Source organism: Maylandia zebra, linkage group LG7, assembly GCF_041146795.1.
Source record: "Maylandia zebra isolate NMK-2024a linkage group LG7, Mzebra_GT3a, whole genome shotgun sequence".
Lineage (NCBI taxonomy): Eukaryota > Metazoa > Chordata > Actinopteri > Cichliformes > Cichlidae > Maylandia > Maylandia zebra.
Genome location: NC_135173.1, coordinates 10,509,089 through 10,535,658, shown reverse-complemented (window position 1 = coordinate 10,535,658; position 26,570 = coordinate 10,509,089). Strand labels below are relative to the sequence as shown.

Genomic DNA, 26,570 nt, shown 5'->3' with positions numbered 1-26,570 from the left:
ACTATTTTAACTGCAGGAAGTGCAGATTTGGTGATTCGTCAGCCCACAAGTCAGATGGATTCCAGCAATCACTGACTCACAGTGCAACCACTGTTAAAGTTTTCATTACTGTAAATCTGGGAGATGGAGGAGCAACGCTGATTATGAGACATTTTGGGGCTGTTGTCTTTGGACACAGGAACAAAAAACCCTAATGAATTAGAGAGTAGCTTCACGCTGTGGTGTACAATAGCTGTGCACTAAAAGTAGTTCTCTTTAATTAGTTAGTTTTTATAAGGGGAGATCCTGTTGTTTCTAAATGCAAGCAACCTACCACACCCTCAACTTTTTTTTATTAGTGGTTTTAAAATACCTCCTCCATTCTTACCACATGCTAAAAGCGGACACACTAGAACAGTTCATCATGGCAGGGGTTTACAGTGGACCCACACACTGTTCTAATACTTCATTAGTGTCTTGTGACTTACTTAAGCAGAGATGATAGAGTCTGTTAGTCACAGACCGGGAAAAAACAGTATGATTAAATAATAAGAATATTTAAGTTAAAAACCCCTTCGTCTTTGTCAGCATCTGTTTTTGTGTTCTTTTTCCGAAACATTGAACAACAAGTTTTGTGACAACTGGTGCGCACTGGAACCCCACCCAAGGGTTAAACAATAGTTTTTGGGACTCCTAGTTCCAGTTATAGAAAAGAATACCTGGCTACACTATAGTTAAACCAGTGTAAGCTATTTAAACTTTCTATTCTTTCAGTGGGCCTCTGGGAGTCTGCTACACCAAAGAAAGGCGTTTACACTCAATCAGATGTGACCTTTCATCTCCAGTGGATGTGTGTTTTTGTGTGCAAACATTATTGTGAGACAGACGTGGCTCCGTGCACACGGGCACCTCGTGTGTTTATGAATAATGACCAGTCACTTCCTCTGTCTGTGTCTGATTGTGCCATTGTCTGTAAGGCTTCTACAGCCAAATCGAAGAGGATTTATATCCACACGCACATGCCGAACCTTCAGCCTGATAACAGCAGCACCCGCCGGCTTTCACTGGAGTTCCCGAGGAAGAAGCTGCCAGCATGTTTTTATCAGATATTCAAGATATTAACAGAAGAAAGTCTTTTTTAATACAATAGGTTTATGTAAGAAGAGTACTTACATAATCTGGTATATACTTGAAAGCAAAAATGGCTAAATTTAAAGTTCAGGGTGGCATAATTGTGTCTCTTTGTAAATAAGGTGGCTCAAACAGATTCAAATACCTTCTGCGTACACGTACAGCTTATCCGCAAACATCAAAGTGCACTTTCAAAATTGCAGCAAGTCTGTCCAGCTGACAGTGAGGACAGTTTTAGTGGTCTCGTGCTTGAACACAGTTACAAACAGTTACAAACACCTATCTAATCTCCACAGCTCTGGCCCATATGTAGCCAACACTCACACAGTCACTCGTTCCATTTCTACTCTGCCTGCTATTTTTAGCAGCATGCTACATTAGCACTTAACACTCCATTGACAACGTGCAGTACAGTAAAAGTTTTGATAAGATCACTGATTTTCTTTCATCGTGCACCCACAGGCACGCATGACTGTTTTGGGTTTTTTTGTTCATAATATTCCCCCCCCCCCCCCCCCCCCCCTTTTTCTCCCTCTCATCCTTCTGTCCATTGTTTTCCCAAGCTGTTAAAATTCCTCGGCTGTGACCTGTTCCTCCCTTCACACCCTTTCTCCTCTTCCCCTCCCGTTTTCGTTTTCGCCTTATTTCTGTTCTCCTGTTTGATACTCGTTTCATGTTTCTGTGTGTCTCTTACAGCTGATAGATGCAGACCGTCTTGTGTTCTTAAGCAGCCGACACTCTGCTCTTTCCCAAGCACGAAATACACTCAGACATTGAATGTCTGTGTGTGCAGGCAGAGAGGTCTGACTAAACAAAGCAAGGGCACTTCAATCGGCAGGACCGCAAAAAGCTTCTTTCCCCCGTATCACGCCCCAGACCCCTCATCACACACACACCACAACCGCAGCCCAGAGCAGAGCCCACAGTCCCTCAGGGAGGGAGGAGGGGTCAGAAGGAGGGGAGGCACAAACGCCCCCTCACTTTTTAACGCTCCTAGCAAAGCTCTAGGAGAGGAGGAAACTTAACTTTACACACTTTCTCTCCGCCAGCACAAGCACATGCTTACAGATGGTGAGCACCCACCACCTCAGAACTTTCAGCTTCCCTGCGCCTGGGAGGATTTAAGATACACATATGTTTTGGAGTACGTCTAGAGGGAACTTTTCTTGCCCAGCTGGGTTTGGCTTCTTTTAGAGCGGCGCTGATGGTTGTCAAAGGATCGGAAAGGAGGCAAAAAGAAAGTGAGATCTCCAAAGTGAGATCATCCAGTGCTGGGATCCTCTGTGGACACGACTGCCTGGTCTGGACCTGATCATAGAGCTCCAGATTAGGTCCTCCTCTCTTACCAACTCCTCCTTTTCAGCCCCGATTCCCCCCCTCCTCCTCCTCCTTACCCATTGCATTTTCTTTCAAAACAAATTGGAACATACAGTGAAGAGAGCCGGCTGAAAGCTGCGCGGATTTAATGTGAAGCACGTTTTTTCTGTGAGAAGTCCTGAAGAGTTTCTGTTTTTCCTAAATCTCAGGTGTTCCAATGGCGTCAATTGGAGAACCTCTACTTCAGAGAGAAGAAGTTTTCGGTGGAAGTTCATGACCCCAGGAGGTAAATTTATATCACAAACTGAAGCTGAGATTGATTTGATGCCGTTCTTTTCTAAGAAACCGTTTAATTATCAAGCATTCGTGTCCTCTTTGTCCAGAAGTCCTCATTGGACGATCGTGATCTTAAATCAGTAAATTTAATGATGAATGTTCTTGCAATTGATCTGTGGTCTCAAGCCTAATATCTGGAACTCATAAAAGTCTTACATCAGTTAAGAAATGCCTTCCAGTAGCTTTTACTGTAAATTACCACTGCGGCCCGAGTCAATATGTTGAGATTCAGATTCCATACTGCGCGGTACACGGAAAGAGAGATAGAATCTAATTGAGTAATGGCTGAAAAATTTGTCTTGGCAACAGTGCAAGATATTGAGGATGTCCTGGTGGAGCCCGCCACGGATTGAAAGGCTGATTATTAACACGCTCGTGCAGCCACATGCATGCAAAGAATACACGCGCTCTAGTGCTCGCGCACACAAACATGCACACATATATGTTAAAACCCTTGGTAGTTGACCACAGAAGGATAGATGGCTGTGCGATAGCTCTTTTGCGGAGGAAGTGACCTCTCTTGTGTTTATTTAACATGGCTATATGTGTGGAGTGTTATTCCAATGACAGAGGGAATGGGAGAAAAAGAGACAGACAGGGTGAAGCAGAGAGCAGCGGTGTTTTCTTTAAAGGAAGCTGTCATTAGAGGGAGCTGGTCTGTTGCTCAGCTACAGATGTGTGTTTAAAAAAGGATGACTAAACAATGGGAAACATCGTGTGTGGCTTTGCAAAATGTATCTCTATCAGGACAGTTCTCCTCAGGCTTCAAAAGAAGCTCGCTCTCTAAGTAGCAGCACTAGTCACTGGAGCAGTCCAGTGGGAGTGTTTTCATTGCTGTAAACATGTAGCCATCTTTTTTATTCAGTGTATATAAGGAGGCTTTGTGTCCGCTCCTACTGTAGGGCGTCGGTAACGAGAAGGACGTTCGGTCACAGCGGCATTGCTGTGCATACCTGGTACGCCTGTCCTGCCCTCATCAAGTCCATCTGGGCCATGGCCATCAGCCAGCACCAGTTCTACCTGGACCGCAAACAGAGCAAGGTCAGTCTCTCCCACGACGTTTTAAGTCAAAGCGTACGATAGATCTCACGAAATAATTACAATTCTACAAGGCATGGTCAGCAGGAGTGGTGGGTTAACAGTTTACAGATGTGTTAACACAGCCTGTCCATGTTCGTCCATACAGTCAAAGATCCATGCAGCGAGGAGTTTGAGCGAGATTGCCATAGACCTGACAGAAACAGGAACACTGAAGACATCCAAACTGGCCAACATGGGCAGCAAGGGCAAGATCATCAGTGGCAGCAGTGGCAGCCTGCTCTCCTCAGGTCAGTGCGTGTTTGCTGCTTCAGAGGAAAATAACCACGAGGGGGAAATACCCCGACAAAGATTTGTCTTTGTGCTCGCATCTGTTGATGATGAGGAATCCTGCTGACAACCAGAGAGACAGAAACAGCTGTGACTGGAAAGAGACCAGCGTTTCTGTGTTGAATGTTCTCAAACATATACTGTGCTCACACCACACCCAGTGTCTTTCAGTATGTATAGAACACCACTCCCATGTCACACAGACTCATCCTCCAGAGGCCCCCGACTCCTCTAATTTTAGTGGGTGAGAGAATGAGAGGGGCAGAGGGTCAGTGAACAACTTTGCGTGGCCTTTAAAACAATGCTTATCGGTGCTGAACAAGTAACAAGTTTGACGGGAAGATTTGTAACACTAGCTAAAATTAGAGTTGGGAGGAAAAATGCCCTTTTACTCCCATACAGCCACATACAATGTGTTCCATGCCAGGAAATCAAGTGCAGCAATTCCATTGATGAGAAACACCAGTACTGTAACCTGATTCGCTACTACTGTATAAATCACTTTAAGTTGCATGCATTAGTCCAGCCAAGCATAATCTATGATTAGCATGTACGTAACTACATGGTCAGCTGTTTAAAGTATTTCACACTTTACTGAGTCAATTACTGTTGCCGGGGAAGAACACAGTTCCCTTTCAGTATGCGTTGTCTGCTTGGGCTTGTCATTTCGCCATTGATCACCTCGGTTAGATTTACTCCTTCCTTCTGTTTCACCTCCACCTAGCCCTTGCTCTTCTCATATATCCCTTCCTAACCTTTCTCTATCCTCCTCTGCGTTCTTCTGTAGTTCTGTTCGCACCTCATATCATTCAGTGTTTCTTCATTTTGTCTATCTGTGCCTTGTCACTTCTTTTTGTGACTACGGTGTTGATTTCTTGATGACTAGGGTAGATCTTAGTCAAACAGCATGAACGGGAACTGTGACACATCTGTGACACGTCTAAACGGGGCTTTCGAAATACATCTAAATTGTAAAGTCTTCAGAAATCTTTCAACGTGCAGGCTTTTTTCCTCCAAAACAGAAGTAATTTGGGTTCATCTAAGAATTATAGACAGCTGTTTATTTCTAACAAAACATTTTCACCAGTACTTTTTAGTATTTGCGTGTCCATCCGTCCGTCACCCCCACATAAGGGGTCAATGAGAGAGCAAGAAACACAGTGTGAGTGGGAGGGTATGAGTTGTTTTCAAACAAGACTGGCACCACCTCGGGGTCTTGGAGATGTGCGTCACCGACTTTGTCCTAAACTGCCCCTTCCTTTAAACACTCACACACTTGCACAAACACACCAGCAAAACTCAGTTTCCTTATCGAAACGTTCCACTCACTTCCTTGTAAACATCCTGCAAGACTAGCAGGTGCACAAGCTATTTCTCCCTCTGCTTCAGATTCTGCCTCAGAACAGTACTCTGACTCCTGTCTTCACTTATGTGTTGTTTGCACCTTGCAGGCTCCCAGGAATCGGACAGCTCCCAGACGGCTAAGAAGGACATGCTGGCAGCGCTGAGGGCCAGACAGGAAGCTCTGGAGGAAACGCTAAAGCAGAGACTAGAGGAACTCAAGAGCATCTGCATACGGGAGGCGGTAAGTGAAAATAATTGTTTGAATTGGTGAATATTTTGAAAAGCGTAAATCCTTTCTAATCTCATTTCAATGGCCTCACACTTCCTACCTTCCTTCTCCTTAAATTTTTCCAGGAGTTGACTGGAAAGCTTCCAAAGGAATATCCACTGGATCCGGGAGAGGAGCCGCCAACTGTGAGACGGAAGATCGGTACCGCCTTCAAACTGGATGAGCAGAAAATTCTACCTAAGGGAGAGGTGAGGCCATAACTTCCATTTCTTTTACTGGCACCTTATCTCTCACTCCAGTCTCATACTCCCCAAATAAAAACATGAGCTCATTTAGCAGAGTCAGCATTTGAAATGAATACCTAATAGTATATGTATTTGGCCAAGTGGTGTAATGCAGCAGCTGGAATATGTCAGCGTTAATTAGTTTAGTGAGTTTATCTCCTCTTAAGCTAGCTGTAATGTTAATGGTCCGCACTGAACAGTAGTGCTGTTTAAGGGCTCTGTGTTATTCTGAGCAAATCAAGGTTTTCCTTAGGATTTAAATGAAGCTAATATACTCTACATATTACTCTCAAAATGTAGTGGGATGAGGATTCACATGATAATTAAGTAACTGATTCTATCAGAATTTAATTTTGAAGTAACAAAGAAAACTGAGAACCCTGAAAAGCCACAATCTGAGACATCTTGATCTTGTAAAGTAGCTTTGTCTCGCTGCCGGTTTTGTGCCACGGTTAGATTTTCCAGAGCAGCAGAACTTCTAAATATAGCCCGGCTGGTTTCTCACCACAGGAAGTGGTGATAGTAGGATTGTGTGTGCTCCTGCATGTGTGCAGGCATTCATGTGGGTGTGTTCCACAGAGGTTTGTGTGCTTTGAAAAGAATCCAGGGACACGATATCACAAAAGTGCATCGCAAGCACAAACGGTGTTTCTTGATCTACACGGAGTACCTTAAACTCGTAGACACACAGAAACAGAAGCCGCTCGGCTGTAGTGTAAAGCCACTGTTAGTGAGAGGGATTCTTCAGAAATGAGGTAGCCCACTATGAAGTCAACCCAAGTGAATACATCATTGTTCTGCCTCTGTGGAGACAAGTGAAATCATGTGTGTGCGCGCTCAGATGTCAGTGAAGGAATTACGTGCTAGATGGACACAGTGTGTCACAGGACTTTGTTTTCTTGTCATGTTCATGAGTTTTAACAGTAGAGGTATGTCTGTATACATTTTACTGTGCAGGCAACACAGTATATATACAGTGCATTAAACAGAATATGTTTACTTGGTTCACCTGTGTGATTTGAGAAGTCTCAGGAGAGCTGTAGAAGAGGAGAGGACGGATTGATGGAGAGGCGTTATTACTGGGGACAGAGTGTCTCAATAGAGATTATCCAGTGGTGAGAAAATGCACGGCTGCAGCACAGATAAATGATTTCCGCAGTGTGTTTTCTCTGGCAAGGCTTTCTGTATGTGTATAACCGAACTACGTTGCATGGGAGAGTTATTCTGAATCCGTATCTGCAAACTAGAACTTGTTATTTTTGGATCATTCCTACATTTCTGTTGCTAAAAGCTGCGAGTGGATCCAGTAACTTAGTGCTTGTGTTACTCTAAGTTTGCAATCATGTTTGTGTATTTGCCAGGAAGAAGAACTTGAGCGTTTGGAGCGGGAGTTTGCCATTCAGTCACAGATTACCGAGGCAGCCAGGCGTCTCGCCAGCGATCCTCATGTAAGCAGTAAAAAGCTGAAGAAACAGAGGAAGACTTCTTATCTGAATGCACTGAAGAAGCTCCAGGAAATTGAGAACTCCATCAATGAGTACCGGGTCCGCTCTGGCAAGAAGCCTACGCAGAGAGCGTCGCTTATCATAGAAGGTACCAATAAACTGCCTGTTCACTTAGGGAAAATCAAATCGCTTTCATATCTATGTCATATCAATTTGCTGTAATTGCCACCACAGACAGCAATATTCTTATCTGTACTGTTATATAAACCCACCCATTGTATGGCGAGGCTAGTCATTTTCAGTATTTTTGCTATTGATATAATAAAGATCTGAAAACAATGACACTGACACAAAAGCTTTTAGATTTTGTAACCTCTTGTTTTTGTTTTTATGTCCTATAGAAGCCAATATTGGCTCTGAAGACAGCTCATTGTCTGATGCACTGGTCTTGGATGACGGTGAGTTTCCATCCCTCGCCTTATTCCCATTGATAGCTGTGCTGTTCCTAATAATAATATAATATCTAATCCAATCCAATCATTACTTTGTTTCAGATGATCCTCAAGTTACAGGTACCCCCACCTTCTCTCCAGTAGCTTCACCTCATAAGGGGCTCCCTCCAAGACCACCATCTCACAGTCGCCCCCCTCCACCGCAGTCCCTGGATGGCCTGCGACACCTGCACTACACACGCTCTGACTATGACAAATCCCCTATCAAACCCAAGATGTGGAGCGAATCATCACTGGATGAGCCCTATGAGAAAGTCAAGAAACGCTCATCTCACTCGAGGTATGAGTGAGTTTGTCTTTAAATTTGTAATATAGCAATGTGATCTCTTGCTATATTTAATCAGAGTTAGACAACAAGTAGTTCATTCAAGTTATTGTTAGAGGAGTGTGTGTGCAAGAAGTATAATTGCAGAGAGGAACTGCAGATAGAAAATGTAGAAAGCCAGTGGATGCTGATGATAATAATTGCATTTATTTTGAATGTAACTTATTTAACTTCTGTCTAGTCACAGGCGTTTCCCGAGTTCGGGCAGTGCAGAAGCAGGGGGTAGTAATTCTCTGCAGAGCAGCCCCATTAGGAGCCTTCCTCACTGGAATTCTCAGTCCAGCATGCCATCAACTCCGGACCTGAGGACCAGGACCCCGCACTATGTACATTCCACCAGGTCAGTTGATATACCTTAAATCATTTCCTGGCAGGTAAACTGACTAAGCCTTGTTTCCCAACTGGAAATAAGCCATTGGACCTCTTCACTTTAGCTCTCCTTTGCTGCTCTTTCGATTTTTCCATTTACTTAACTAGAAATTACAGCAGTTTCTGTGTTAAATAAGTTAGTAGATTTTTAAGCCCAGTCTTTACACTTAGTATTTCTGCCAACTCTCACAGGTCAGTGGACATCAGTCCCACCCGTCTGCACAGTCTTTCTCAGCACTTTAGGAACCGCAGCTCCAGCCTTGAGTCCCAGGGCAAACTGCTGGCATCCGATTCCGACGCACATCCGCACACCCTGGGCAGCCCTGACTTCTTCCTCGGCCCAGGACGCAGCTCCAATGGCTCCGACCCACTGGATGACTGTTCATCCTGCACCAGCCAAAGCAGCTCGGAGCATTATTACCCCTCTGGAGGACCCCCTGGCAGTAACCCAAATTACTCTACTCTGGGAGAAGATTCACCCTCCAAAGCCAGGCAGAGGCAGAGGCAAAGACACAGGTAAGAGCAGGGAAATATACATATATATATCTATGTTCATGTGTGAGACTGTCGTATATGATTTTTTGTTTTCTCTGCAGGTCTGCAGGTCACCTGGGTTCCTCTAACTCTGGCTCAATGCCAAATCTGGCAGCTAAGAACGGTTCTGGTGGAGGATTAGGTGGTAGTGGAGTGGGAGGGGGACACCATGGAGTCTACCTCCACAGCCAGAGCCAGCCCTCTTCCCAGTACCGCATCAAAGAGTACCCTCTATATGTAGAGGGCAGCCCCAACCCCGTGGTGGTGCGCAGCCTGGAGAGTGATCAGGAGGGACACTACAGCGTGAAGGCTCAGTTCAAGACCTCCAGTTCCTACACGGCTGGGGGACTGTACAAAGAGGCTTGGGGGGGAGAGGAGGGAGGAGAGGGAAGCGGCCGACTTACGCCGTCACGCTCTCAGATCGTAAGGACTCCATCATTGGGGAGAGAGGGTGGTGGAGGCGGAGGAGGTGGGAGGGCGGCCGTTTCTGAAGAACTGCGGTGCTGGTACCAGAGGTCTTCAGGGAGCCTAAAGGAGAGGAGTCACTCACATTCGGGATCCACATCCTCTGAGACTGGGTCACAGCAAGGAACTCTGGGACATGGTCGAGGAAGTAGAGTAGGAACACTCGCCAAAGGCTCACCAGGTAGGTCTCATCGTGAAAGGTCACAGCCTCATACTCATAGCCTTGAGATTATGAGACTGTCACGCTACTGCACTGAGAAGGCATGCAGTACATCCCTGCTGTCACTAATTTTGTCAAATGACCCCGTGACAAAAAGGCAAACCGAGGCCATCGCCACATGTAAAGCATGGTTTGAATTCCTTTGCTCCTCAGATTATTGGAACTACTGAGGGATCGTTTAGCTTCAGATCTTCTGACTGAGAGCAGTTCTATATTAGTTTTCCATAAATGTTTAGATTATAACAACAATTGTTAATAATTAAACGGTTTACAAATATCTCTGCATTCAGAAAAAAATGACAGAGCTTCTTAAGCTAATATTTTAATTTCACGAGGGTAGACAGTTGCTCAGTTTGACTAATTATGGAGTTTGAGCAGCACGAAAATACACTTTTAATCTTTTCTAGTGGTATTGATGTTTTTGAAGAAGGGATGGGAAATTTTGCAATAGACTGTTTAAGGCGTCAGTAGAGTGAGGCATGTGTGTGTGGGTATGAAGCAGTGTTCCTCCGGTTGGCTGCTTGAGCTAAAAGGCAAGCCTGTTAAAAGTCTAGCTTTGGATAGGAACATATATCCTATCCAAAACTGGATCTCTCTGTTCTACTCTTTTGTCTCTTTCTCATTAACCCCAAATGGTATCTGACTGCCCCTCCCTGACCCTGGTAATGACAGAGGTCTCTTCCTGTTACAAAGACGTTCTTCCTACCCACTGTTGTCAAATGCTTGCTCATAAGGGATCATCTAATCGTGCGGTTCTCGCTCTTAATATAGTTTACAATGTAAAACACTCTGAGATGGCTGTCTGTGTGGCTCTATGTAAATTGAATTGAATTGACAAACTGATTTGTGTTGGTCTTGGTTGTAATTTACTAGCTGGTATTGCTGATTTTAAAAATGCAACTAAAACTCCAAATCTTTATTTTATGAGACCTCACGCTGCCTGCTGTGTGACCCACGCGTGCAATAATTAATGAGATTATTCATGTATATTCAGAGATTAGGGTTCCGATTAAGAGCTCTTACTGAGTAGTTCAGCAGTTCAACTCGCATTTATTTTTAATTATACATAAATTAATAATGTTTAGGAAAATTGTAATTACTAAGCAATTAAAGCTGAATTTAAATGTTGAATTTCTGGATTTGTGATCTGAAGCCTGACAGGCTTTGGTCACGTCGCACACACGTTAATGTTTCCCGCATTTATGTGAGGATTCTCACATCTTCACCCAGTTTTCTCACTTGAATGACAATTAACCTTCAAATGTCCCTTCGGGGAAGTAAATATACATCTTTTTGGCCCAAGGATGACATTTTGGTACTTGCTCATCAATTATGTGGAAGTGTGTGCTAAATGCATTTTTGACAAGTCCATATGAAGAGATAAGGGCTAAGAACAAAATAAAAAAGAAGCCATGCCCCGTGTGAGGCTCGAACTCACGACCTTCAGATTATGAGACTGACGCGCTGCCTACTGCGCCAACGAGGCCTGTTCCCCTCCCCCCCTCCCTCAGCCTTCCCACCCAAGCTCACAGGGTATTTCCCACCCCCATCCCCCGAGCATAGCTGGAATTCCTTTGTCTTTCACCTCACTGTAACCTCTGGTCTTTGTGTCACTTGTCTGACTCTACTTTTTTTGCTTTAGCTGCTTCCCCTCACAGCCAGAGGAGTATGACCCCGTCAAGTGAACACGCAGCTACACCCACACCTCCCTGCAGCCCACAACACATCCTTAACTGGCAGAGCGGGTAAGAAACCCACAAGCACGCATAAGGTGGCTGAAAAGCTGCCAAGACGTTGAAGCGGATAGGAATATTAGGGAAAACTGCATCTGCTGCTCAGCTTTTTTCTCTTTCTTCATATTTGTCCAGGACTCACGCTTAACACACTCACAAACTTCGAGTGTCTGCTCTTCTTTGTGTCGTTGTCTGTGATTTTGGGTGCAAAACACTTCCTAATTCTTTTCAGACTTCAGTCAGATCATATATGTCTGTATTTTCCCGCCTGCTTTCCTGTTTGTGGTCTTTATGTACATTTTTTCTTCACTGTCTTTCTTGATTATCTTACACACCTATTACTCTTAATTTTTTTCTCTTGGGAATCTTCTTATTGCTTACTGTTTGTCATTTCATTCTTGTCCATCTTTCTGTCTTTACTAACCCTCCTTTCCTTATGTGTGTGTCCTCTCTCCTGGTTTAGAGGGACAGCAGACTGCTCTCCTACTGAGGACGTCTGTCAGTCTCCCCCTCAGCCCAGCTCTGATGCATAGAGGTACCGTCTGTGGTCTAAATCTAGCATAGTACTAGGAAAATGCAATATCAGTAGATTTTAAAGCAAACCTTTTTCATTATAGAACATCAGGACCAAATTTAGTCCAACTTTTCATTCATAAAAATGTATCCCATCAAAACATGATAAACTAATGCACATCTGTGGGGCACTGACAGTTGTGGTTCATTTCTCATTTCTTGCTCTTTGACGGTGGAGGTATACGTGTCATGAACTCCCTCTTTGCCTGTATCTGCCTGAATTTTGCATGCTTTCTGCTCCGTTCTGATCTGCAGCTCACAAGATTCACTAATAAACAACACTTAACCGTGCACCGTCACAGACCAGAGATTGAACAACAACAAAAAAGCTCACAAACAGCAGACAAAGACAAAAAAGCTGCCCTGCATCTGTTCTGATTCTGGTCTTTCTTCCTCTGCAGGACTTTGAGTGACAGCTGTTTTCTCAGCAGCCCTCTGTGTTCAGAGCTGGCAGATGTCCAGTGGTACGGACAAGACAAGGCCAAACCTGGAACGCTGGTCTGAGACCTTCCTATGGGGCCTAGAAAAGTCCCATTGCCCTCTCCTACTGCCTCTCCATTGTCCCCCACAATTATCCATCAACAACTGACAACCTCATCCTCAAAGCCCTGCAGAAACCCTGCCCTGAGCAGACTTGACGGGCTGGACGTGAGCCTCCCTCCTCCTAACATCTCACCACCTCTTTATTATGACCTGTCTATTGCAGTTCAGCAGGACAGGGACTACTCGCTGGGCTCTTTAAGGGCAGATTTCACAGGACGGACTGAGAAATGCCACCTCATCTGTTGAACTGTCACCCTACAGCACCACAGAGCCCTTTCTTTACTCACCTACTGCAGCACACAAATAACAGGGCAACGGGAAGCGAGCGATGGGAAGAGAGAGCACAGCAAAACGTCCCACATGCAACTCAAAACTCAGCAGAAACAACACAGGCCATTCCAGGATCTCTTTCATATTCATCTTTGGTCCCCAGACTTATTCCAGTGCACTGCCTCCCAGTCAGAGGATACCTGCTGGATTTGAGCCACCAGTTTAAAACCCATTTCCAGGCCCAAACGAACTGTGTTGCATTTCATTCCCATTAACACTTGTTTGTCTTTCTTTTTCTTCATTTCTTCCAGCGTATTTATAAACAGAAAAGATGACTGAAACATTCAGGAATTCTCTCTTTTACCCACAACCACAGACAGTTTCTGAATCGACCAGTCACACCAGAGTTCTTGGGCAGGCACAAAGAAAAAAAGTGAAAACTGTACTCAAAGTGACAATATCAGCATGGTTTCTGAGAGACTGTCTAGATATTAATAAGGACTATAGCAATAACAACCCTCGTAGAAGTCTTTGGACTGGTTTGAATCGGCGGAGTGAATTCAAGGATCATGATAGGGGGAATTTGGATTTGTGGTTGTTTGGCGTTACTCTTTTGCCTTCTTCACTGACTTCATCCTTCGTGTTTATTTTAATATCTGTGATCTTCAGAGGATTACTCTGTCCGCAGCAGCATGTTTGATCACATGGTGTATGAGCCAGGGAGTAGAGGAGGCTTGGAAGAAAAGGTCATTTATGGGTGCTGTTCAGTCATTACAGCACTTTTTAAAATTTTGTCTGAAGTTTGTTGGTCTGGCCTTTGCGCACTGTTTCATATTAAACCCTGAAAGAAAGAAAAAATGTCTGACATGTCTTGGCATTACTTCTATTTTAATATTGCATTGGCTCAGTGAGAATTGTTTAACCTTTGATCTTGGCTCTACACCAGCTCTCACCATGCTGAGTATCCCTTTATGGCACTGTGTTTACTCATCTTACTTTATCTGTTCCAAATATGTTGGTGCTTTACATTAATACTGTAATTTACTACTGAAATCATTACAAACCACACAGCCCCTTTACTTCCCCACAGCAGAAAGCCATTCTATGAAATTACAGTGAGGCACAGCGGACGGATGACATCCAACGAGGGTTTATTTGGTATTAAGTGAAATGTATTTTAACACCATTAAGTCTGAAAGCACAACATTAACAGTGTCTTTGAGGGCTGGACCTACAGTAAGTGTATTCTCATATCAGTAGAACCACAAGGTGTTAAAGGGCAATCCTCTCTGTGTTTCAGGCATCAGATAATTAAAACCCCTGCTGTCAGGGAAGAAACGCTAAAGCCAACACACAAATACTTTAATCCGCTCAAATGGAGAGAATTATTTTTCTCACACGTCCTAATCAATCAAATATTCAGAACAGGGTTAGAAAAGCACATCTAGTTTTGTAAAAAAAAATAAAAAATAAATAACAATAAAGGGAATTTTGGTTGTTTTTAGCCATTTTCCTTCTCTTCCTTTGACAAATGTTTCCGTTGCAAATTAATGCTCACCACTGTTTCCTTATTCCTCAAAATCTAAATTAACCAAGTGCTATTTTGCTCTAAAACACGTTGTGAATCTCTGATAGATCCTATAGCACCATTCAGACTGGATAAAAGGTGTATTGTGCTTCTTGGTATGAGAGGAACGGTACGTCTTTCATTTGTATTTCCTTTATAGACTGCTGTGAGTTGTTGTAATTTGCCCCAAATTACAACAATTTGGGGCAAACAATATTTTACTAAGAAGGTTTCGCCCGACCTCCTGCATGGCCAGTTCTTGGGCAGTTGTTCCTGCCAAGTTTGGACAAATTGAATAAGTCGTTAAGCAGAGTTGGAACCAGTGATCACCTAATATGACTTCTTTACTCGAGTGTATTTGAGTTTGATCTTGCTTTTCCCTCCGAAACATTTCTGTGCTAGACAAAAAATCCCACGCATGCCGTGAAGATCCTCTGAGAAAGGAAGACCCCAAAGACAGCGCCCAGCTCCTTCGTGTTACCATTAGCACGTTTTACTCCGTGGTGTCATCCCGCACCAAAAAAAGTACCATTTTGACCTTGTTGTAATCTCTGACCTCTGAGCTCATTGTGAAGACGCGTGACATCCCTTCTCTTCATATTTCCAAACAACATATTTCCTGTGCTCCATACTAATGTATGAGGTTTTTGTAATACTCCCAAGAGAAGAAATGAACTAACTATTTTATCAAGTCTTTTCCTGTATGTACTGATGGGGCACTATTAGATTTTGTGGGGTTTTTAACATTCACATCCTTTGTTTTAACAATGTTCCACTTTAAATGAACCAGTATTGTTTTTTGTTTTTTTAAGTTTCGGACATTGTAACAACCCTTTCAGGTGCTACAAAATGACCACTTACTGCTTTGTCACGTAGGATCTAGACATCTCTTCATTGTTATCAATAGATTCAATACCAGATGTGCAAAATGAAGCTTATTTTAACAAACAGTTTAATAGTAGAAGCACTTCCTCTACCAGACAATAGAGCATGTAACTCAATTTTATCAGTTCTCTTCAGCTGAAACAGTACATTAAAGGTGTTGTAGGAAAACAAATGTGGAATTGATTAAAAAAACAACTTAATTCCACACTTAATTTATTCTTTTTTCTATTAAGAATTTGTAAAGTAACTTTGCATTTTTCAAAACTGTGTTGTTCAAAATTGATGATGAAATTTTCAAGACGAGAAGCTGTGGTGGTTCTTGAGAGTAAGAAAATAAATTATTGATGAATGTTCTCAAGATAAGTGGTCTGTCGTTTCTTTTTTCACTTCTTCCGTTCCCTTTCTCCAAAGTGGTTCAAGATCAGATACCTTGAGGCCATCCAGCTGAAAGGTCATAGTGTCGGCCAGACTTATCAAAGGGAATCCCAACATGTGGTCACTGTTTCCTCTCCTCCGGACACACTCACTCTCCTAACATCCGAGCTTAATTTACTTCCCTCCCTTCTGCACCTTTGAGAGGATTTCCTGTGGAGTCAGAAGGGAAGATACACTCCAAACAGAAAAGATATTACTCATCAGAAAACGTGGTTAAACAGCCCGGCTTCACCTTTTTTAATTTGCTGATATCCACTGGAAAACAAAATCCTCCTTTAAGTAAATTCTGCTGAAATGTGTGTTTAACTTATCGTGTGCTCTACTATTTTAAGGCTAGCACTCAGGCCCAAAACTCACAAACGGTAGTTGTGATCCTTTGTGATGATATGTGGTTTCTGCTAACATGAGCACAGTGTCAGTTTCTGCCAGGACACCCAGCTTTATCATCCTGCTTTGGTTTGTACCACTTCTGTGTCCATTTACTAATTAATCCCACGTTGGTCTTTGTACTCGGTGTGTTCCCATAGCAGTTCTCCCAGCCAGGCAACAGCTGGAAGCTGTTATCCCGAACTGCCGTGAGAAAGTAACTGCACTTGGATTTTTTTCCACTCATACGTCTGTTTGTGCATGTTTGTGTGTCTGTATGTGTGTGTGTGTGTGTGAGAGAGAGAGAGAGAGAGAGAGAGAGTTCTTGCTGCAGGAGTGGTGTATGACCTTCGTTTAAATTCCTAATTAAATCCTCCATCACTGAAATACTCAAACACACCACACCCTCTACTACACAATACATAAATATAAGAACTATTACTCATGCACATATGTCTGTGATGTGCAGTTTTTGACTGTATGTTGAGTTTGTGACAAGGGTTAGGGTTCAAGTAAGATGCTTAAAATCCCACTGACATTCATGAAAAAATATCCAGAGGGAGGGGGGAAAAATAACAGATTCTTGCAAGCTTTTTCAACAGGAACATTTATTTACAGTCAGCGACGGATAGATTACAACTGAAGAAGATGCATATTCATTAAATCACTCTGGCTTCTCACCCCTGAAGGTCCTGAGTGCTGAAAAAAAAGAGAAAAAACCCTTAAATAATAAAATGAAATTCATTATCCAGGTTTACGCTCAACTACTGCAATGGAGTAAAATATCACACTGGTTTACGATGTGAAAAATCTGTGGCAGCATCGCCCTCTAGTGCCCTCTGCAGAATAACATCGAAGTAAATGAAGAAAGAAAACCATGGCAGCAATTTTAACCATTATAGCCTTTGAATTACAAAAAATAAAACAAAAAAGACCAAATTTTATTGACATATTTATATATGACAGCAATTTCCACTGTCAATTTTTTGACAATAAGAGGGCCCTGGGTTTGACTCCACCAGCCAGTCTGAAGTCTCTGTGGAGGCCTGTGTCTATGTCAGCTGTCTCCAGGTAATCCAGCTTCCTCTCACCGTCCAAACACGTGCATGTTAGATTAACTGATGTTTGTAGAAACTGTTCTGAGGTGTGAGTGTGAGGGTGAATGGTTGTCTGGAGGATAGGTTTCTGCCTTTAACAGATTTACAACATTACTATATTCAGATCAAACAAACAATTTAATGACAGTAACTATGCTTGCAAACAATGAGATTTCAGATCTTTCACATATTAAATTCCACTTGTTCCAGGAGAGGCCCATTGGTTTCATCTGGATCCTGCCAAGAAAAGCATCCAGATGAAACACTAAGATAGCAGTGATTAACAAATCAATGCAAACTAAATAATTCAATATACATCATCATGCCCTAAAAAAAAGCTAACAGAATTAAACTGCATTCCTGTATTCCTTTAAACCAGAAGTCACAGCATTGATTAGGATTTTCTCCCAGTCTCAGGTTTTTTATTTTACCCTATCATCCAATATTTACCTGTGAGACGCGACTGTAAACCTGAAAATGGGGAGAACTGTAGCGGCGCAGACCCCTCCAGGACAGGAAAAGTATGTAGAGTGATGCCAGGAAGCAATGTACGGTGAACACTATGGTGCTTGCCCTTGCAACATAAGAACCAGCACGCTAGTGAGAAGAAGGCAGAAAGAAAAGAAAGATTGTAAGGTTTTCTGTGTATGCTGAACACAAACCCCAAAAGAGATTCCTTACAGGACCTCTTTATTATAAAGAAAGATTCAAACCTAGTTACTGGAATGCAGAATTACCTGTTGGTAAGTGAGTGTGACGGCTTGTGCAGCTCTGATACCGTTGGCCAGCAAAGCTGAGAATCCAAACACGAGACTAAAGACATTCACACCCATCAGAGCGATGATCTGTTTGTTGTTAAGATAAACTAAGTCAGGCTGATCATAACATAAGTAAAAAAGAAGCCACATAAGAATTTACCAAACTTTTTACCTTCAGTTTATTCGCTTTTCTTTGAACCTCAATTGCAAGACACCCAGCAGCCACATACTGGAACAACAAAAAACAGGTACAACCTCCTATTTGGCTTTCTCTCTTTTAAAACAGAAATGTTATACTGTGTGCATGTCAGCTGAAGCAGATGTGGACTCACAAATATGCTTGACCATGCTGGTGTTGTCATGGAGACAGCACAGCTGTAGCTCACACATGCGTGAGTGATTGTGGTTAGTATGCAAACTAAGGCACTGAGGATTTGAATCACCTGAGGGGAAATAAAGAATAAAAGATGGGCAGGTTCAAAGCTTCAGGATGTTAATCAATAGTTTGGGCGAGCTTCTTACCCCACTGACTAAAAGTCTAGTATTAACCACAGCCCCGAACCAACGATGAATCCTGGCATTGCTTAGCTCTCCATTATTGGTGACCTCAGTTTGTGGGGATGGTGAGGGTGTATCCTTAAAAAATACTTGGTACAATCCCTCCTCAAACATGTTCTGCCTCATCTGTCAGGGAAAAAGTTAATTTGTATGGATGTTAAATGCTGCACAAATCATTTGATATTTTGCCAAACAAATCATGGTTGATATGAACGCCTTCAGATTCAGATTTTGCATTTAACTTCAGTCTGTGACCTCTTACCTTGCCCAGATGTTGTAAAGCCCTTGTTTATTCATCCACGGGCTTTTATATAAACAGAAAATATCCATCCAACCAGAATAACAGACGTTGAACAGCTTTTCTCATGGCTACAAAGTTACTTCTTGTACCACACAATAAACTTGTTTGGTCAAAGTTCACTTGAGTTGGATGATAATGAACGGTTAAAGTTCACTGCTGAGGAAGTGATTCAGAGAGCGTGTTAGCCATGAGTAAAGTGCTTATCAGCTTGAAGGCAGGGCTTTCTGTAAGATCAGAGGACTTGGTTCATTTTAGACACAAGAAGAATACTTAGAAACACAACCCCAGCTCCAAAAACATCAGGATGCTGTATAAAATCAAAATTAAAAAATAAAAACCCAGAATGCAGTGATTTGTGAAACCCACATTTTATTCACAATAGAAAATAGTAAAAAATCAAATGTTACTGCTGAGACATTTTACTATTTCATGAAAAAATATCTCATTTTTAATTTGATAGCAAGACACTGAAAAAAAAGGAACCGGTATTAATCAGTTAAAGTAAAGATGGACAGACCCTGCATCTAGAAATTGTGGAACAATTTCAGAATAATATTCCTCAACACTTTGAATATCTCACCATCTACATTACAATCTCTGTGCTTGAGGTTAAAGGCTGAAAACAATTCAGAGTGCCATTCACAAGCGCAGGTTAAAGCTCGATCATTCACAGAAGCCATACGTGATGATGATCCTAAAGCACCGCCATCTTCTCTGGGTCAAAGGCCATTTAAAATGGACTGAGGCAAAGTGGGAGAACTGAACAAATCAAAAATTGAAATTCTTTTTGAAAACCAAACATCCTCCTAACTAAAGAGGAGAGGAAGCGTCCAGCTTTTTGAGAGCTCAGCTCAAAAGCTTGCATTTCTAATGGTATGGAGATGCATTAGTGACAGTGACTTTGGCAGCTTGCGCATCTAGAGAGGCACCATCAAGGTATATACATGTTTCAGACTGTTACAAATGATCCTTTTTCAGGGATCGCCTTGCATAATTCAGCTAGAGCGCATACTGCTCTATCTATTACGACAGCATAGCAAGTCTGGCTGTTGAACTGGCCTGGCTGCAGTCTAGACCTTTCACCAGTTGAAAACATTTGGCACATCATGAAATGAAAAATACAACAAATGAGACCCAAAATTGATGAGCAGCTAGAATCCCATATCAGATAAGAATGAGAAAATAATTATCTCATAAAGTCTTGGTATTCAATTCAAAGTTTAGGGCAAAGAGAAGAGGGAACAGAGAGGCGAGACAAAAGACTCTGTATGAGACAAAGAGCCTTAGTTTAATCATTTTTAATGATTGAATGCATAGTGGTGTATAAACACGAAGGGAGTGAAAAGAAATGCTCAGAGCTTAATGTGATGTCCCCCAGCAGCCGAAACCTATTGCAAAATAACCAAGAGATGGATGGTTCAGGGTCATCTGATCCAGCTCTCACTATAAGCTTTGTCAAAAAGGAAAGTTCTAAGCCTAATCTTAAAAGTAGAGAGTCTGTCTGTCTCCCAAATCCAAACTGGGAATAAAGGGGCCAGAAAGCTGTAGGCTCCGCCTCCAATTTTACTCCCTCCCAGACTACTTTTGAAAACTCTAAGAACCACAAGGAAGCCTACAGCCTGCGAGTGAAGTGCTCTGTTAGGATAATGAGGTAGATATATTACATAGAGTGTTAATAAATATAGATTAATCATAGTTCAAATTGAAGTAATAATGATGATGGTTTAGAGGAAAATACTGAAAATACAGAAGTTAAATCAAAGATCAATCAGAGAGGAAGTGTCTAAGTAAAGAAGTTATTAGAGATTCTTTACCTAATGACACATCTGTGGGAACATAATTTTTTTTAATCAAACAAATAATTTGTGCTATTACTGCCAATGTGAAATCTACATTTATCCTTAGCTAGCAGTTTCAAATTTCCTTTAGTGTTGCCTGCTTTGGCCCCTAGAATACAGTCAGCTATGGTCACTGGAGTATAGCTACGCATGTGTGCATGACCCTCAAAAAAGTCCCGACTGAATCTAATGGACACGGTTACCAACAATCATTGAGCCATTACAAATAACAAAAGATACAAAGATTGTTCTTTTCATTCAAACACAAAAATATCCTAAAATAACTCCACATAAATAAAGTACATGCATAGAAAGACAATGACTGATAGAAAATAGTCAAAAAAATCTCTTTTTATTACAAGAAAAAACCAAAATCTTATATTCTGTGTCAAACAATATAGCGATCATGCATAGATACATATTATAGAAAAATATTACATATATTAAAACCTATAAATCCAGTACATGAGACCATAAAAGTATATTAATCATTATATTAATTAGCTTAGAAACCCTAATAAAAAAAAATAAAAATGTATCACACTTGATCAGGACAACAGGACAACAGCAATTCCTCATTTAATCCTCCAGGAGGTGCTGTTTGCAAATGAAATTTCCAATAGACTTCCCCTCAGAGAAGCTTCGGCTCTTTATCGCCACCTTTTATTAATGCTCAACCATTTCATCGAACTGAGTGAATCTGCCTCAGAGCCTTTACCTTCACGGTCAAACACCAGGAGAGAGTCATAAGGAGGAGCTGTGGGTTCACTGTCTGCAGCACATGTATTCTAAGAGGGGACAGCCACAGGCACATATAAGACTCTGAAAATATTACAGTCATATAAACTGTAAATCTTTACATATATACCAAAGGTTTGCTATTAAATGCATGTACTGGCTTTTGCATTGGCTTGTATTTGTAGGCGGTAGTTTAGGCAGCTCTGTGCAGCAGGAAGAACATCAGTGCAGAAGACTTCAGGACGGTTATCAAGCCCTCTGTGGAGCTGGCTCAGGTCATAGACCTATAACACAAGATGAACATATGTACAAAACAGGGAAGTATGGTGGCCCTGATAGGTCAAACACACCAGCACATATAAAAATGCTGCAACACACAAAACACGAAGGAAGTTGAATAAAACAAATCTCACCAAAAAAAACAAGGGAAGTTGTTTTTGAAGGAGACATTAATGTGAGTGAAGCACTGAGGAAGTGGCAGAAACCAAAACATGTGAAGGATTGTATTTGTAGTGCGTTTGACCTTTCAGGGCCACCGTAGAAAAAGCCTCAGAAAAATGTACCCCCTACTTTAGTGTGACTGCGGCATCAACTTTCTCAGGCAGTGATACTGCAATTTTATTACATCATCAGCATTTCCCCCTAAGTCTTCTATTTTATTCGTTAGTTTCATTAGTAATACATTATCCAGTGTTGCATCACCAACACAGAATCTCTCATTCCAGGTCTGCTTATTCTCCTTCTGCCCACCAGGATTCCTCAATCAGCCGTCCAACTCTGCAAGTGATCCAATCACTCAATACTTTCTAAGCTCTATCTCCCATTTGCTTTTCTCTCAATCATTAGCAAACCATTCTCCTAACCACCAGAATTATGTTTGCTTTAACCTGTTTACATCTATTAAAAACTGCAAAACTGAGCATAGTCAAAAGGTGTGTTTTATCCTCTCATGTGAGTCTCTCTTGTGAGTATTTTTTCCCTGTCCAACGGCATATGCACATACAAAATCGCCGATCAACAGTAAAAACACCCTCAGGGGGCTGATCTGCTCCTGGTCCAGTGATCTTGTAAGTTATGGCCACCTTTTTTTCTTTGTTGGACTTCAGCTAATCCCAAAAATAAAAATGTCATTTGAGCAGAGGTGAATACAACACAATATCACTTGGTTTATATAACCCCAATTCCAAAAGAGTGAAGACACTGCATAAAATGTAAAAAAAATAAACCGAATGCAATGATTTGAAAGTCTAATAAAGCCATTTTACAAATTTGTTCCTTATCCCTGCATCCAAAGGACAAGGCTGAAAATCAACATGGGATGCACTTGTCCTCAGGCCCTCAGGCAGGACTGCATTAAAAATAGACATGATTCTGTCATTGAAATTACTGCATGGGCAAAGAAATCACTGTCTGTGAACACAGATAAATGCAGGTTAAAGCTCTATCATGCAAAAAAGAAGCCATATGTGAACATGATCCAGAAATATAGCTAGCACCTCCAGAAAAGCAGGACAATGTGACACTGCATGCTGGAGCTGTTACAACAGCATGACTTCATAGTCGACTGAACTAGCCTTCTTGCAATCCAGATGTTTCACTAACTGAAAGCTTTTGGCCCATCGGGATCAAAAAATAAGACCCAGCAACAAGAATCCTGCATCAGACAAAATCAGGAAACATTCCTCTCCCAAAAGTACTGAAGCTGGTTTCCTAAGTTCTAAGAATTGTTGTTAAAACAAGCGAAGGTGATATGCAGTGGTAACAAGAGCATTTCCCAAATTTGTCTTCCTGTCATCAATTGTAAAATGATCGTGATTGATATTTGATATGTTTCTATGTTCTATTGTAAATAAAATACGTGTTTATGAGATTTGAAAATCATTGCATTTACATTTTACGCAGCATCCAACTTCTGTGGGATTAGGGTTGCATGGCAGCAGTTACCTTCACCAGATTTTTGGGGTAAGGATCCCTGACATTTTCTGAAAAGCTAATTGGTGGAATAACCCACTCCCTCTTCATCCGTTTCAAGCTGCCAGACACAAATGGAAACTCCACAATGGGAAGCTGCAGGGGGAGGGTGTAAGACCTTTTGAATCAGGACATCATGTCGCACCAGATATAGTATTTAATCAATGAAATGTGACGATGCAAATAATTCTAAAATTACCTCAAGATCTACGTTCTTGGAGACTTTATTTGGGCAGCTTTTTCTATTTTTCAGGCACTGTGGTTGGATCCCTGCAGGAGCAGCTTGAAATGCCAAGCACTGAGGAAGCAACAATAGACATTATCCTAGTAATGCTAAGCTTACAATATACGTGTAAATGTGTCATAGTGAAGTGTTAAAAAACAAACTATGATCTGAAAACAATGTAAGTTATAATATAAAACAAACACATCCTGTTTTTCCTGACTTTCATTCATCTTCTCTTCAGAGCATGCCTCCACCTCTCCAGGCTCTCTCCTACCTGCTCCCCACTCTCATTACACATCACAGCGCTCTCCACAAACACTGTATCCCATGAACACTTCTGCCTTAACTGTTAAACTGACTTCATCTGTCAGCTTGTCCATCACTACTGTGAACGGGCTCAGAGTTGAGCCCTGATAAATCCCACCCCCACCTTGAACCTATCTGTATCTCCAGTTGTCGTTCTGCACCACCCTCACATACTTCTCTGCCACTTCTGACTCCCTCATACAATACCACAGTTCCTCTGTTTGGCATCCTGTTACATATTTTCTCTAGATCCACATAGACACAGTGCAACTCTTTGAGACCTTCTCTATACTTCGTCATCAGCACATTCCAGCTGTAGCGCTCTTTCTTGAAGCCATGCTGCTCCTCACCGATTGTTACCTCTCTTGTGAACCTAACTTCAAAAGCTCTTTCCCATATCTCATCAGCTCTCTAGTAACTGCAGCTCTGCCCGTTTCCCTTTGTTCTTATAAATCTGTACCAATACACTTCTTTTCCATTAAACATCCTCTCACTCTCTGAGATTTGTGTTAAACAATCAGGTTAAAAAGTCCACTGCCCTCTCCATACTTCCACAGCACCAACTGCCTGTCCAATTTTCATTCTCTTCATAGTTGCCCTAACTTCCTCCTTACTAATCCTCTGCACTTCCTAACTCACTAACTGTCCCCCATCCACCCTCCTCACTCTGGTGTTCTTTATTTATGAGCTCCGCTAACCACTCCTTCTACTTTCTCTCTTCTCTTTACTTGTTAACATATTTTTATCCCCGTCCTTAATCACCGTAACTAGCTCCATGGTCTTTTTCTCCTTCTCTAGTGTCCAGGTTCACATACAGTTCACTGTAAGCCTTTTACTTTGCTTTTTGTTGTACTCCTAGCCTCCGAGTAGTCATGTCTACTTTTTTTGTTTTCCAATTTATCTCTTTTTGATACTTCCCCGTATTTCCTCATCTTCCTTCCTCTGTCTAAATAATACCAAACACCTTCTTGGCTTTTTTCCTCACCATTCAACCGTTTATGTGGTGCTGAATGTTCTACAATAGCTTTAACTTGACTAAGCCAAGGCCTGTTAACTTCTCATTAGTGATCATGGTTGACTCCGACTGGTAGATTCGTTCAAGGCATGTTTGGAGGAGTACCAACTGTACCAACTGTCAAGCATGGTAGTGCTCAGGTGTTTTGCTGTCTGTCGTACTCGTAATTAAAAAAAAGTGTAGGAGGGCTAACTCCAAATGCTCAAACTTCACCCTAAATCAACAGCCATACAGTTGAAACTGGGAGACAGTAGAGTGTTTCAACAGGACAATGATCCCAAACATCAAAACTGGTTTTGGAACAGGCAGACTGACATTAAGCTTCTACAATGGCCTTTCCAAATCCCTGAACTCAACCCTACTTAAAATTTGTTAACCACTCCTAAATATCAGGATGGTGTCAGGAAAACACACAATTTAAATGAACAATTGATTCCCCCAAGAAGAGTGGTCACGTGTCCAGACATAATTATTTCAGAAGCTTGTTCATGGATCAAAAGTATCTGCTCAAGGTTAAGGACATTTAAACAAATACTAGTGAGCTTGTGTGTATCATTTCAAACCTGAGTGGTTTAGAAAACAAACAAAATAAATCAAACCTTGTAAAACCAATAATGCTACTAAATAAACAGTCCTGCAAAAAAGTATTTACCCTCTTTCTGATGTCTTTTTTTTTCATATTTGTCTCAGTTAAATGTTTCAGAACATCAAACAAATGTAAATATTAAACAAATATATCTAAGGAAAGACAAAACGCTATTTTGTTCAGTGATGTGAAACATGTAGGTTTGACAAATATGCAAAAAACTAAGAAATTTTAAAAGTGAAAATATTGTATATAAAGATGCACATATTATACAAATATAAAGAAAAACCTAAGTGTTAAGGGCCATGAGGTGATTTGAGACATCTCGAAATGCAGCGAGAGAAACAACTGATGGAGAAACATCCTCCATCAGTGCAGTAACTTTCCTAGCAACTGTCTGTGACTGCCTTCTTTAACTGCCACCGGCTACAGTATTTGTGTTTAGCGTTTCACTTTCTTCACACGCCGAGTAGCTGATTTCCACAGGAAGGGGTTAAACTGGAATTAAGAATACATCAGACCTGCAGGTGAGGGTGTTTACACATGTGGGTTTCCAACTTCACATTTCAAAAAAGGCTTGAGGTCTGCTTTTTTTTTTAAAGTGGAATTTGTTCATATTCTCTACAATTGTAAGTGAGAGACCAGCAGAAAAATGTGAGCCACTAGCAGCATCAATTAAAATAACTTCACTTATGTTTGTACGACCATTAGGCTGATTACAGACTAACTTTTTTCCTCTAATATGTCACACACATGTTTAGAAAACACGTTTGAGAAGAGACAGGCTCCCATGACAAGCAGAGTTTATTTTGAAAACTCCTGACCCCACTTATCTACTTTCCAGGTTTAGGCAAAAGGACATTAAAACTATGCTTTACAATATTTAAATGTCCCCTTGTAACTTCTTTTAATCCAAATGTTTCTGACAGAAAAAAAATACAATCTG

General features: G+C 41.7%; 2 protein-coding genes and 1 non-coding gene across 13 annotated transcripts in view; 1 reads left to right on the top strand and 2 right to left on the bottom strand.

Annotated features, from left to right (window-relative positions):
• frmd4a (FERM domain containing 4A) overlaps positions 1–15,782 on the top strand; it is a 96,503-nt gene extending 80,721 nt beyond the window's left edge. For 6 of the 11 annotated variants that reach the window (XM_024803097.2, XM_024803098.2, XM_024803096.2 and 3 more), the window contains exons 12-24: positions 2,637–2,713; positions 3,663–3,804; positions 3,950–4,091; positions 5,583–5,716; positions 5,830–5,952; positions 7,350–7,581; positions 7,835–7,891; positions 7,988–8,225; positions 8,452–8,610; positions 8,832–9,155; positions 9,236–9,819; positions 11,501–11,603; positions 12,566–15,782. In XM_024803097.2, coding sequence (XP_024658865.1) covers positions 2,637–2,713; positions 3,663–3,804; positions 3,950–4,091; positions 5,583–5,716; positions 5,830–5,952; positions 7,350–7,581; positions 7,835–7,891; positions 7,988–8,225; positions 8,452–8,610; positions 8,832–9,155; positions 9,236–9,819; positions 11,501–11,603; positions 12,566–12,668 — 2,418 coding nt within the window. In that variant the 3' untranslated portion in view covers positions 12,669–15,782. Of the gene's footprint in view, positions 1–1,614; positions 2,442–2,636; positions 2,714–3,662; positions 3,805–3,949; positions 4,092–5,582; positions 5,717–5,829; positions 5,953–7,349; positions 7,582–7,834; positions 7,892–7,987; positions 8,226–8,451; positions 8,611–8,831; positions 9,156–9,235; positions 9,820–11,500; positions 11,604–12,054; positions 12,127–12,565 lie in introns of those variants that run through there. The other 5 variants (XM_024803095.2, XM_023152463.3, XM_024803093.2 and 2 more) reach the window with 4 other exon arrangements.
• trnam-cau (transfer RNA methionine (anticodon CAU)) lies at positions 11,272–11,344 on the bottom strand. Its single transcript has one exon. It is a non-coding gene; the product is annotated as a tRNA-Met (tRNA).
• A 1,066-nt stretch (positions 15,783–16,848) lies between the features above and the next one.
• Positions 16,849–19,047, bottom strand: tmem253 (transmembrane protein 253). Its single transcript, XM_004553304.5, has 7 exons — positions 18,906–19,047; positions 18,608–18,769; positions 18,418–18,528; positions 18,258–18,314; positions 18,065–18,172; positions 17,778–17,924; positions 16,849–17,564 (listed from the first exon to the last, which is right to left on the bottom strand). Exons 2-7 carry the CDS (start codon positions 18,767–18,769, stop codon positions 17,511–17,513), a joined length of 639 nt encoding a protein of 212 aa, XP_004553361.1. The 5' UTR covers positions 18,906–19,047; the 3' UTR covers positions 16,849–17,510.
• Positions 19,048–26,570: the final 7,523 nt, after the last annotated feature.

Coding starts and splice junctions, on each gene's coding strand:
- tmem253 (XM_004553304.5), bottom strand. CDS start 18,769: ATGAGGCAGAACATGTTTGAGGAGGGATTGTACCAAGTATTTTTTAAG. Junction 18,173..18,257: donor GAAAAGCGAATAAACTGAAG/GTAAAAAGTTTG, acceptor AACAACAAACAG/ATCATCGCTCTGATGGGTGT. Junction 17,565..17,777: donor TTTACAGTCGCGTCTCACAG/GTAAATATTGGA, acceptor TTTTCTTGGCAG/GATCCAGATGAAACCAATGG.